The 12,301-nt window shown below is 43.6% G+C and overlaps 2 protein-coding genes across 7 annotated transcripts in view; one reads left to right on the forward strand and one right to left on the reverse strand.

The window, feature by feature from the left end:
- Window positions 1–12,301, forward strand: part of Stk32a (serine/threonine kinase 32A) — a 181,149-nt gene that overhangs the window by 121,459 nt on the left and 47,389 nt on the right. The window lies entirely within an intron of this gene.
- The window catches only part of Dpysl3 (dihydropyrimidinase-like 3), a 105,790-nt gene that overhangs the window by 6,065 nt on the left and 87,424 nt on the right, over window positions 1–12,301 (reverse strand). For all 3 annotated transcript variants that reach the window (NM_001398556.2, NM_012934.3, XM_087592201.1), the window contains 6 exon segments: window positions 1,217–1,396; window positions 2,568–2,738; window positions 4,721–4,862; window positions 5,713–5,869; window positions 8,356–8,476; window positions 11,194–11,262. In NM_001398556.2, coding sequence (NP_001385485.1) covers window positions 1,217–1,396; window positions 2,568–2,738; window positions 4,721–4,862; window positions 5,713–5,869; window positions 8,356–8,476; window positions 11,194–11,262 — 840 coding nt within the window.

Below are 12,301 nucleotides of genomic sequence, written 5' to 3' on the forward strand. Positions count from 1 at the left end.
AAAGCGCCACTGTCCTCATGGATTGAGGGCTGTGTCAGTGCTCCTCATCCAGCAACACTAGAGCAGTGCCATTTCTTTGGTCCCAGGATCTAAATCATAGTAAGAAAGGGTCTACACGGGGTTGGGGATTTAGCTCAGTGGTAGAGCGCTTGCCTAGGAAGCGCAAGGCCCTGGGTTCGGTCCCCAGCTCCGGAAAAAAAAAAAGAACCAAAAAAAAAAAAAAAGTCACTACCTAAAGACTATACGTGGACTGACCTTGGACTCTGACCTCATAGGTAGCAATGAATATCCTAGTAAGAGCACCAGTGGAAGGGGAAGCCATGGGTCCTGCTAAGACTGAACCCCCAGTGAACTAGGCTGTTTGGGGGAGGGCGGCAATGGGGGGAGGGCGGGGAGGGGAACACCCATAAGGAAGGGGAGGGGGGAAGGGAATGTTTGCCCAGAAACCGGGAAAGGGAATAACACTCAAAATGTATATAAGAAATACTCAAGTTAATAAACAAAACAAAAAAAAAACAAAAAAAAAACAAAAAAAAAACAAAAACAAAACAAAAAAAAAAAAAAAGAAAGGGTCTACACTAGGAAAGTTTGACTTTTCTTCTTTTAGTAAGCCAAAAACTGAAGGAAGGAGCTCAAATCTTACACCATTATTCCAGTCTCAGAGTCTCGGATAGCTTTGCTTTGTGAAGCCCTTGAGTTCCAAGAACATCTGGAGGCTGGAGAGGCGAGAAGAGGGATTCAGAGAAATACCTAGGCCTCACCTTTATATCACCTGAACGACTCCAAGTTTTGTGTGTGTGTGTGTGTGTGTGTGTGTGTGTGTGTGTGTGTAAGAGAGAGAGAGAGAGAGAGAGAGAGAGAGAGAGAGAGAGAGAGAGAGAGTAGTTAAGAAGTTAAGAGTTTCAATTATTTTTCTCAAAGGAGATGGCTGGGTGTCACAATGTGTTCTTGTTTTAAGCCTTTGGGGACATTTTTTTTCTGTGAAAATATACTATCACAATTTTAAACTAAAGTTCTATAATAATGTAAAAGAACTATTTGGGGAAAGAAACTTTTTCTTTGGCCAAACATTTTTAGAAGTCCTCCTTTCAGCCTTTGAAGTCTACACACCGTTGCTTCAGCACCAAAGGTGCTGTGAGGGTCTGAGGAAGCTTAGTCTCAGGGACTGCACGTGACTGCACACCCTTTCTAACCCCTATGCCTCACCACCACTCACCTTCCTCCTTGCTTTAATGCGCTTATAGACATAGTCAGAGAATGGGCTGCAGGGAATGAAGCGGCCGGCCCCCTGGGTCACGTGCAGGTTACCATCTTCCAGCATGATCTTGCCCTGGCAGATAACCACCAGAGGTGCCCCACGCAGCTCCATCCCTTCAAAGATGTTGTATTCCGCAACCTAGATTCAGGGATGGAGACAAAGCCAAAGAAAGAGAGAGGGGTTATCTTCTGTGTTCCAGACCCTCCTTTGGTGTTAGCAGGAACCGAGTCACCAAGTAAAGCCAATCAAAGCTCAGGACACACCTGCCTGCCTTGATAAAAAACAGGAGAGTCACAGATCCTGAAGAAGGTTGCCCCTAGCAAAGCAAAATGCCTTGCTTCTATTAAGATCTCTAATTGGAATTCTCTTTCTACTGCTTGTTGTATCACAAACACCCCAAGGGATGCTATACATGACCCTGCACTTAGTGGCTTAGTGGTGAGTTCAGTGACAGGCGACCCTCTGGCCCCTGCCAGCACACAATTCCACAACACTTTGTGATTTTGAAGCAAAGGTCATTACTAGCCAGTATAGGGTTTCGACCTTCCTTCCTCTCTTGTTCAGCAGAAAGACAACACAGCATGGTTGGGGGATACTGGTTGGTGCTAGGGTTTGAATACCACCACCAGCTACATCAATCATTTACTGTATATGCACTTGGAGGCAAAACTACAAAAAGAAAATAAGGGTACCCACCCAAACAGTATCCACTGGTCATGAGATTCAGTGAATTGGAAGCAAGATGCTTGGCACATAACCACTTCAGATATTTTTATCACCAAATGATTAGGACCATTTTACAGTACTGGGTCTAGGTTTCAACCTTTAGGAGAATTGGAGTGGATAATGAGGACATGTAACTTTCTCTTCATTCAAAACTAAGTCTGTTTGAGCCTCTGTAATTTTGGAAGCACTCAGAGAGGAGTTGCCTCTCTGTGCCTCCATCCCTGAATGTCTAGGAAGGGCAGAGCACCTCTGCTGATTACTTCACTCAAGAAAGCAGCGGGAAGAAATTAATAGTTTGTTTGTTATGCCAATAGATCTTAGGGTAAACTGGACACAGGAGTGCATACTGTCACAACAGAACTTGGGAAGCAAAAGTAGGGTCATTAGCAATTTAAATTCGAAGCCTGCCTGAACGTGAGACCTTGCTTTCAAACTAAAATAAATCACAGACAAAAGGAAAAAGCTCTTCAGGGCTAGGTTATTACTGCAGACCATCTGAGTCTCTGGGATTGGTCTACCCTATAAGGTTATTCCTGAGGTGGCTCTCTGCCCCCATTCTCCATTCCACCAGTCCGTGCCTCACCGACTGGTGGTTCTTGGCAGAGACGATCTTCACGGCATCTGGATCCCAGATGACAAGGTCGCTGTCAGAACCCACAGCTATTCTCCCCTTGCGAGGGTACAGGTTGAATATCTTGGCAGCGTTGGTACTTGTCACAGCCACAAACTGGTTTTCATCCATCTTCCCTGTGGCCTATTGAAATACAAAGATTTCATAATTGGGTCTATGGTAGCTCTATCTATTGGATGCAAGGCCAAGCAGAATGACCCCCAAGGCCCAGGGGTACAAAGGTACTTAGTACATAGTCCATCCATCCTGGAGGGTCAGCTGAGCAGTATGAACTTCATGGGGAAAATGTAGAAACGTGGGGCTTAAGATAAAAGTTACTTTCCCTAAAGAATGTGCTTTTTTCTAGGTATCTTCATGTTGTTTACATAAGCATTTACTTCTACTAGTTCCAAAATGGATCAAAGAGTTTATAGTAGAAACCACTGTGAGTGTGACCTCCTCCTTTAGGTATATGGTGTGTGCTCAAAAGATACATATGCAGAGCCTTGCTTAGATGATGACAATGGACATCCCTGTGTTGTAGAATTATGAGGGTTATTTTTTAAAAATGTATATATTTGTCTGAGGTTTCTGAGTATCCTTTATTGCGAATGTACCATGTTACCAATTAAAAGACTAAAGGTATCATTGCTAACTGATAAGGATATGCTCTGAGAAGTGTGTTGTGGTGATTTTGTTGTTGTGAATTCTCTTATATAGTAAGTCAACTATCATTATTATTAGACACTTAATCTTAAGGGAAAAACTGCAGGCTCTATATTGATAGGGGTATCCATATGCTTTATATGGATATATGTTTTATATTAATTTTAATAAATTGAGATACTATTTGTAAGATAAAGCATTCATAAAGATAGGATGCTCACAAAAAGAGACAAAAGCCAACCACAGGAGAGAAAGAAACAAAAAGGTTATGATTTCTCTTTTTTTGAAACACACAGCCTAAGTATGGAAAGAATTAGCTTTCAAACCCAGTCTTTAAATTTCCAACAACAGGGGTATTACTGGATTGCCCATGTCGATGATGGAGGTACGGTTCAGAGACACTGGACTGGCACTGCACACAAGGAAGGGACTGGACAGTGACTTTCTTATGCTTTTCCTAGAATCTTCAGGAGTATCTTTATTGATACGACCACTTCTTTCATCAGTCTCTATGATTCAATCAGGGAAAATAAAAAGTTGCTACTTGGCCAAGGAACACTGAGAGTTAATCTCTTTTATAGCCTAGGGTGCTCACAAGCCTTCAGTGTAGGATATTCCTGCTGTGACTTCCTGTGAATTACTTGTCATTTCAAAGCATCATATCCAACATTTTCAAAAGAAACCATAAAGCTCCTCCAACACAAAGGATGGATTTACTACCATTTTAAGCACAGAACATTCATGAGATCACATGACAGAATGGTCAGTATGGAAGCTGTCTTAGAGGTTCTAGGCCTCAGAAGTCATTTCTAGGAGGTGAGATCCCAACCCACATGAGTCCCCTGGCTCTGGGTGTTGGTTTTTTTTTTTTTTTAACAAAATCTGAAACATTTGATTTTGCTAATAAAGATGCAGGAGTCAAATGCTTGGGTGAAAGCTTGCTGGTTCAGGGAAGTGAAAAAAGGACCCCGATGACCTTTTCTGACCTTCATCCATAGCTGATGTCCCAAAACAAAGTTCTTCTTCTCCATACCTTCTCAAAAACCCTTCAAACAAAATCGTCCTCCTTTTTGTTTCCTGTCTCTCTGTATTCATCCTCCTTCCTTCCTCTTACTCTGTTTTTCCCCCAAGTTCACTCCCTGTCTGGTTGCTTGCTCTGCCTCTTGACCAATGCCTGACTTTATTTATCCCTGTTTACAATAAACAGAAAGCTCTTGGATTAAAGTTGTCTGCTATGGCCACGCAATGAAAAACAGGTTTTTCCTGTAAATAAAACAATCTCGGGGTACACGTTGTGATCAAACATCCTGCAGGATCCACGGACATCTCAGTAGGTGTAGACCTCACATACACCCCAAACATACTCTTCAGGGCATCCCTGAGGGGCAAATTTTAGCTTGATTGGTGTGCCTGAGGCTTTGATTTGGTTCTATCTGGGAGACCCTCCCTCAGTCCCTTACCACAGCCTTGTCCCAGATGACAGACATACGCTCCTCCACGCCATTGGTGCCCTCAGGGATAGCCGTGAAGTTGTCCTTCCCAATGGCTTTCTGGGCAGTGCTGAAGGTACAGTGGGCACTTCCAGAGAGCTGCAGATCTCCACTGGAAAAGGAGAAAGTTTCACATGTTTACAACAGATGGCTGGAAAATACTGGGGAAGCAGAATTATGTCTTTGTTTGTAATCTCCCTATCCTCTACTAAGCTGTGTGAGGTTGGGTAAGTTTCCTCCACTCTCTGGGCTGTAACCCATCCATAAAGGAAGGAATAGAGTCAGATCATGTCTTCTGTGGCAAACTACAAAGAGTCAGGTGAAGGCTGAAGAGCTGACTCAGTGGTGGTGAGCACTGTGTGCTGCGGCAGAGGATTCAGGTTTGGTTCTCGGAACCACATCAAGGGGCTCACAACCAGCTCTAACCCCAGTTCCATGCTATCTTATATGATCTCTATAGGCATCTGCACACAAGGTGCACATAAAGATATGCAAGCAAGCATGCAGTCTTATGTGTTCACACTCATATAAACACACATGCAAACAGAAACTAAGCTGTAAACATGTAAAGACTCAAATGACCAGTGGCCTTATTTTTGAATCTCCCTATAATTGATGGCTAAGTATCATCATGACAAATGCTTTGAGTCCTGACACATAGCTGTAAGTGCCTTGGTTATCAGTTGCATAACCTACAAAATGATGGTAAGAGTGCCTGACTCATAAAATTGTCATGAGGGACAAGGGAGAGCTCAAGCTTGGCACGGTTAAGCATCGACTGCTAAGACCATTATTCATGCTGAGACTGTGTCATCAATTGAACTGTGATGTGGAGGAGCCAGTTTTCTGCCGAGGAATTTGATGCTGTAGACTCTCGTCTACCACCTAGACCATAATACTACAGCCCCCATCACAGGTGGCCCAAGATGATCCGACAGAACACATGGCATTCCTACACCAACCTGGCCAGCAAGGAGTTGATGTAGTCAGGTGTGGTTGGGTCAGGGCTCAGAGGTGGGGATGTCACAAATGCAGCTGCCTTGGCCCAGTTCTTACTCCAGTAATGGGTTCCATCTATTCCCAGGCTGGCAGTGATGGGCTCGCCAAAGACCACATTTCCTGGAAAGAATGGATATCAGTTTTATAAAAGATATGTACTGCTCTGGTCCAGAATATCTAAACAGAACTATAACTTTGCTCAAGACTGTCTGAAGTCAGGCAATCCTGGGGTTCAAGTTTCTATTACCAGTTTCTTTTTTTTTAAGGTCTGTTTCTCTATTAAATATGAGCAATGCTTTGAATGATAGAATGAAGAAATAAATACATGTTCACAATAATAAGCCACTAGGCATAAGATCTGGCTGTTTGACATGAAGAAAGTCAAACTATATAATAATTATTATTATGCAGATTACAGGAGTCATTTTTAGAATATTAAAATGTCTAAGCATTATGTCCTAGAACTGATGACACTGTTTACACTCCCAGACTTGTGAAAGGACTTAGCATACATGAAGGGTCTGGCCCATGGTAGATACTCAATAAATACCGTGTGTGTGTGTGTGTGTGTGTGTGTGTGTAGGTGTGTGTGTGTAGGTGTGTGTGTGTAGGTGTGTGTGTGTAGGTGTGTGTGTGTGTGTGTGTGTGTGTGTGTAGATGCCCAGGCCCTTGAGCTTCAACACAAGTGCTTTTATACAGAGCGCCACCACCCCCAGCCTTAAGTTATAACTTCTTTACATTAGTTATAGCACCAGAGGTCTTAAGCCACACTGGTGATGGATGGTGAGATCATTTGGGAATTAACAAGAACAAATTCATGAAGAAGCTATATTCCATCATCCCATTGGAGGTCCTCTCGGTTCTCCCTAAGAATGGTTGTTTGTCCAGAAGATGTTCTTAGCTTCAATATCTGCAGCCCTTTATTTTGTTGCAGAATTACATATTCTCTTAACCCTGGAAGAACGGCTGGGTGAGTTCTCCTTACCAGACAATCACAGTCAGAAGTCTAATGGGAGGAAGTTTCTATCATGAAATAGGAAGTATGGGCAGCTTACACTTGAAAACATGCCATCCTCAGGTGATTGACAGAGCTCATGTGAGATAAACCAACAGAAGACATGAGAGGTTAATGAACTGGGTGGATAGGGTGAGTGTAGTGATTTCTCCCGCTCTTTCTTTCTCCCTTCTTTCCCTTCTTCCTCTCCAGACCCCATTTCTAGTAAAGAGGATTAGTCTGCTCTCCTGGTTCTCCCAAATGCCTCTTATCCAGGAGAGTAAATCATTAACTACTGTGGGCTAAAATAGCAGGTTTTCCATAAACATGGAGAAGTGGGAAATACCCTAGAACCTTGCCACTCAGAAGACATTTGGACACCTAGAAAGATTCCTCTCTCATTGGAAAAGGGTCACCTTTCTCCAGAAAGCCAAAAGTCAGCTGGGCTACCACTAAGCACCATAGTCACTCTGACATGGAAATTCCTCAGGACCACTTAGCTGATGAATCATTCATCTTAGATCTCTCTGCTAGCAGATGGTCCTCAGCACACAGCAACAGCAATGCGTGACAGCCTGAGGAATCTTCTTTCACAAACAAGCACAGCCCTCATCTCTAGTTTCTCAACACACTGTTTACTTGCATAGCTTCACAACTGAGCCCAAGAGCCTATCACTAAGGACAAGGCACAAAATTAAAAACAAAACAAAACAAAACAAAACAGGCTTTAAAAGCAGAGTTCAAAACACTGTAAGCCCGAGTTAACAGTGGTAGACAGCACAGCAGAAGGCAGAAAGGTGACAAGGACAGAGCCCTAGGTTATGAAGACCACAGCATGAAGGCCATTCCACTCCTTTCTAAAAATAACTTGTTCTGACCTGAATGACCAGGTAGAGTGACCACACTCCTGTGGTGAGCTCTTAGGACTGGCCAGACGATGCTGTCTCTGGGGCAGCCTTTGATTCAGGGTTGTGCACAGATCCCAGGCAAGATAATCACAGTATTCTTACATGCTTGCTCGAGCTACCTCTTCATTGCTTCCTTTACCAGGGATTGAGGACAATAGATGTCCCCTGGTATTATCTATTTCCTTCACAGTTAATACTGATTGTGAATCCACCAGCCAGAGAGACGGAAGAACCAAGAAAACAGTAGATGAGAGCCTTAGAGTACTATCACTGCTAAAACCCACCAAGGTACCTGGTCGTCCCAATTACAACCAATACTTTACTTGTTGATGGCTTGTTTCAGCCAGTTTTGACCTGGATCTTTGACTTCTACATTTAGCATAATATTGACTGGGTGTCTATTTATGAACTTCAGATAATGAGAACTGACATAGGACAGATGGAAATTGAGTGGGAGATGTACCAAGTCTCGGAGAAATTACTTTGTGCTGTTATTTCCAGCAAATTACTTAATCTTCCTTAGCCTCAGTTTACTTATATGCCAGATGGAAGAAACCTCAGAACTCCAGTTGTAGATGGGGCTTCCTAGAGAGCATGGCAAGGAACAGAAGAGATGCCATTTCTATTACAGTGGACAGCCTGGAAGGGAAGGGAGGAGCCCCGTGGTGCAGTGGGAAGTTCCCCATCCTGGGAGCACAAATCACCTTTCTTCCTGGCTTGTGAGATGAGATCAGCCGCGCTCTTGCTCATGACCTTGGTGACATAAAGGGGGCAGTTGGTCTGGCTGGCGACGGTGATGGCACGGAACACAGCCTCAGCTTCCAGCTACAAAAACAAATCCCAGCAATCAATAAAACAGAGCCCCTCACCCTTGCCACGTCCTGCCTCTAGAACAGGTGCTGATAAAGTGCTAAGAACCACCCAGGAGGATCTGAAATTATGTGGCCTGTATCTGCTCCCATGTTACGTTCCTGGGCTTCCTCATGTCTCTGTCCCTCAGCAAAGGAGAATGGCATAGAGCTGTGTCTGGGCCACTGCTTGTCTTTGTATCTCTCTCCTCTCCTATAGTTAGCATAAAGGCTAAGCCAAGTAATAGCCTCTGCTCTCCAATCTCAAGGCAGAGTCTCTGGGAAAGCAAAATCATGTCAGCAGCAGGTGAAGAGAATCAGAAACACAGGGACATCGTGACGTTTCCTGCAGCTATGGGGTCAGCAAAGGGTTATATCCATGAAGGATTTCTTATTAGAATAATCCCCAAGCTTCACAGCACAGCCACTGTTTTTATTACTGATCTCTCCTAGCCTATTCCAACTTGGAGTTCAAGCTTTCAAACACACCAATTAAGACAGCTGCACTTAATTCGTGAGGAATACTGATGAGTTTCCCCCACACTTGATTAACCAAGTGAGATCTGGGAGCTCAGGCTCCATTGGGTGACTGAGAGTGAATCTTGGTTCTGTTCTGGACAAGCCAGGTAACCTCAGGTGTAGCTCACAACCTCTCAGTGCTGCTGCTTTCCTGCCTAAGTGGTAGTACTGAAGAGTCCTGACCTCTGGAGCCATTGTTAGGATGAAACGATTAATCCTTTTGAGAAATTAGTGCCCAGAAACAGTGGCTGTTGTTGTAATTGTTGGTCACAGTTTGTGACCAATGCGAAGTCTGCTATTGCCCCAAACTCTGAGCAAGCCCAGCTCAGCCCAGAATAGAGCCTCAGTGGTGATTCCTCACGGAATCAGCAGCCGTTCCTTTTCATATGGATATGACTTTAGGGGTTAGCTTGCACAGACCAATACTTAAAAAAAAAATATGCTTCAAATGGCTTACAGATGTCTAGTGGCTGCATAATGCAAACCAGTCACTCTATGGTGAATGTGGTTCAGTAGGCTTGGGGCACTGGGCTGGCTGAGCTGGCATGCTCCAGAAGGCTTTGGGGGTGCAGGTAAAGCACCCAGACACTGCACCCTGGAGGCTATTCTCTGTACCTGTTTCTCTGCTTTCTGAGCAGCCTTACTTGAGACTCCATCTTGGTGGGCTTTGAACTGAAAAGAAGCTGGCTTTTCCTATGCTCACTCCCCCGTCATACCTTTGCTGGCCACTTCAGCGGCCCCATGCTCTCAGCCCTGGCCCCTTTGATCCCATTCCCTTCCAGGGCCAGCACCAAAGGGTTTTCTGCACTTTGACGAAGTGACTATCTTTAGAAGGTTACATCACTTTTCAACTTTACTCAAAAGAGCTTCAAGGGTTGGAGAGATTTACAGCTAAGTGGCCTTCTTACTAAAAAGGAGAAGGAACTGGGAAAGGTTGAGGTGGTGGGGGTGGAGCGAGGTTGAAAAAACAAACCAAGGAACAAAAATAGACTCTGCTGTGAAATCCCCTGGCTGTGTCTAAAGAAATCTGTCTTGCCAGCCTATCCCTCCAGAGACAGCATTTCTAGTTTCACAGTGTTGACCATGACGGCCAGCTAATACCATAAAAATGATTTTTCAGTCCTTCAGAAACGACCAGCCCATGGCTGACCTCTAACTTTTAGGTTCTTTAGCTATACAATGCCAGTACTTTGAATGGCAGGAATAATACATGAGAAAATGCATGAAGTCAGCACCGTCAGGAATAAATGTCTCTTAGAGCAAGCCTCCAATTATTAGGGCACGTATTTATTTATTTTTTTCAGGAATGTTGTGTGTGACTGGAATGTCCATCATTAATTTACCGATTGTGTCAACTGGCAATATCTAGAAAGCTGACCTTGTTCTATGTCTCCTTCTAGATGCACCTGGTACAAGTGTATTATTCTGCTTGCAAAATATATAGCCTCATTGTAATAGGAGACTTTCTATATACCTGTGTTACATTTCAATTTCTTGTAGGCTGTAGAAGAGATGAGGGAAGTACTAAATGTTTAGGTTCTGCTTCCTCGGCGGAGTTTGCCATAAACAGGATTAGTTTCATTGACATGGTGGGCCCTGAGATCCCTCAAGTTCAGAACAACCCTGCTTTCAGATTGGTGGGCACAAACTCTGAGCCCTGAGCCAGCAGCAGTGGCTGACATAAAAGACAAGAATCACAAGGCATATTGGCTGTGAAAAGTCTATTCAGTCTCCTTTCCACATTGTCAGTGATTTGCAAGACTCATTGTAATATGAAAAAGTGCATAGGAATTTCTCTAGAATTCAGGGTGATTAGCAAAGACTTAGACATCCAGCACCGCACTGCTACTGAAGGCCTAGGGAGTGTAAGGCAACCCAAGGTCAGAGATGAGCATCTCTATTATACTTTCTAGCTAGAAGAGGTCTCTGAGAGAAGTCTCCCAACAATGATAGATTGAATCATAGATTCTATCGCATTCTTCCAGCCATTCTTGTGCCTAAACTGTGTGTGCATGAGGCTCAGGTTGGGCCAAACAGAAACATTCCATATATAAAGTAAGTGGTACCCTAGGACCATGACAATCAGTCTCATAGAAAACACTGGTGAAAAGAACCCTCACTGCCATCTTGGCTTTTTGCTGTGTACCCCTTCTCCCCAACCCCCATGAAACTCACCTCTTCCGGTCTGCTCAGAACATGACCTTCTGGGCCTGTTATTCCCATTTCCAGCATTCGTGCCTGCTCCTAAAATAAGAGAAGCAAAATGGAGAATGTTCTTTTATGACTACAGCCAACATTTGGGAAAATTATATCTGCATGCTCTGGGCTAAAATGCATTCGGGGGTTGTGGGGGTGAAGAATACAATTTATATGTTAGGCAAATATATAATTCCGCATTTGGAACAGCAAAATTGAATCTTTAAAAGTTAAGTGGCTTTTTTTTTTATTAAAAGGAAGATTGTTTGATAAGAGTGTCCATGTTTTGTCTATATTACCAGTAAAATGTCACTTACACTTCACTTCTTTCAGACCCAGATCCCTGGAAACATCTCCTAGCCTGACTGGCTGGCTGGTTCAATCCTTACCTTGGCTGTTTCTAGTCAATGAAAGGTGTTAACCATCAACTCCATGCTGTGCTCTGACTTAAGTACCTGGATTAAGGTCATGTTCCTTAAGGTTTAATGCCAGATCCTCCAGTATCTGGTCACCAGCCTTCTCTATCAAATTCGTCTGGGCTCTTTTAGTCTAGGTGCAGATTTCCAACCCTATTCTGGCCTAATGAAAAGCTACCGAAAATCCTGACAACTCATGTTTTAATATCCACCTCACCTCTGGGTTTGTATATTTTAAAATACGTGGATTAGATGAATGCATTCAGAATTTAAGCAGAAAAAAAAAAAAGAAAGAAAGAAAAACCACGCCTCTCAACAGCATTGCCTGAGTTACTGTTTTGATAAAATTCTAAGTACATTATGGGTATGACAGGAAGGCCTGCTTCTCATGGCTGACTCTTAACTATTTTCATACCTGTGAACAAGGTTTATGGAGAAGCAGATGGTTGGTGAACAGAGTTAGGGGTGGCAGAAGCCCTAGGCTGCTGTTGTATGCAGTTGTACCCTGAAATTATTAAGGGTATCTCCTAAAAACCTCTGCTCCACTGATCCCAGCCTTGTGGCCTGGGAGATTCTGGAAAAACAAGAGAGTTGGCAGCTGAAACAAGCCTGTCTCACCTGGTAACTACAAGGTAGACAAATAAGAGGATTCTTAAGCCTCTCTTTTTGTG

This window comes from Rattus norvegicus, chromosome 18 (genome assembly GCF_021556685.1).
Source record: "Rattus norvegicus strain SHRSP/BbbUtx chromosome 18, alternate assembly SHRSP_T2T, whole genome shotgun sequence".
Taxonomy (NCBI): Eukaryota; Metazoa; Chordata; class Mammalia; order Rodentia; family Muridae; genus Rattus; species Rattus norvegicus.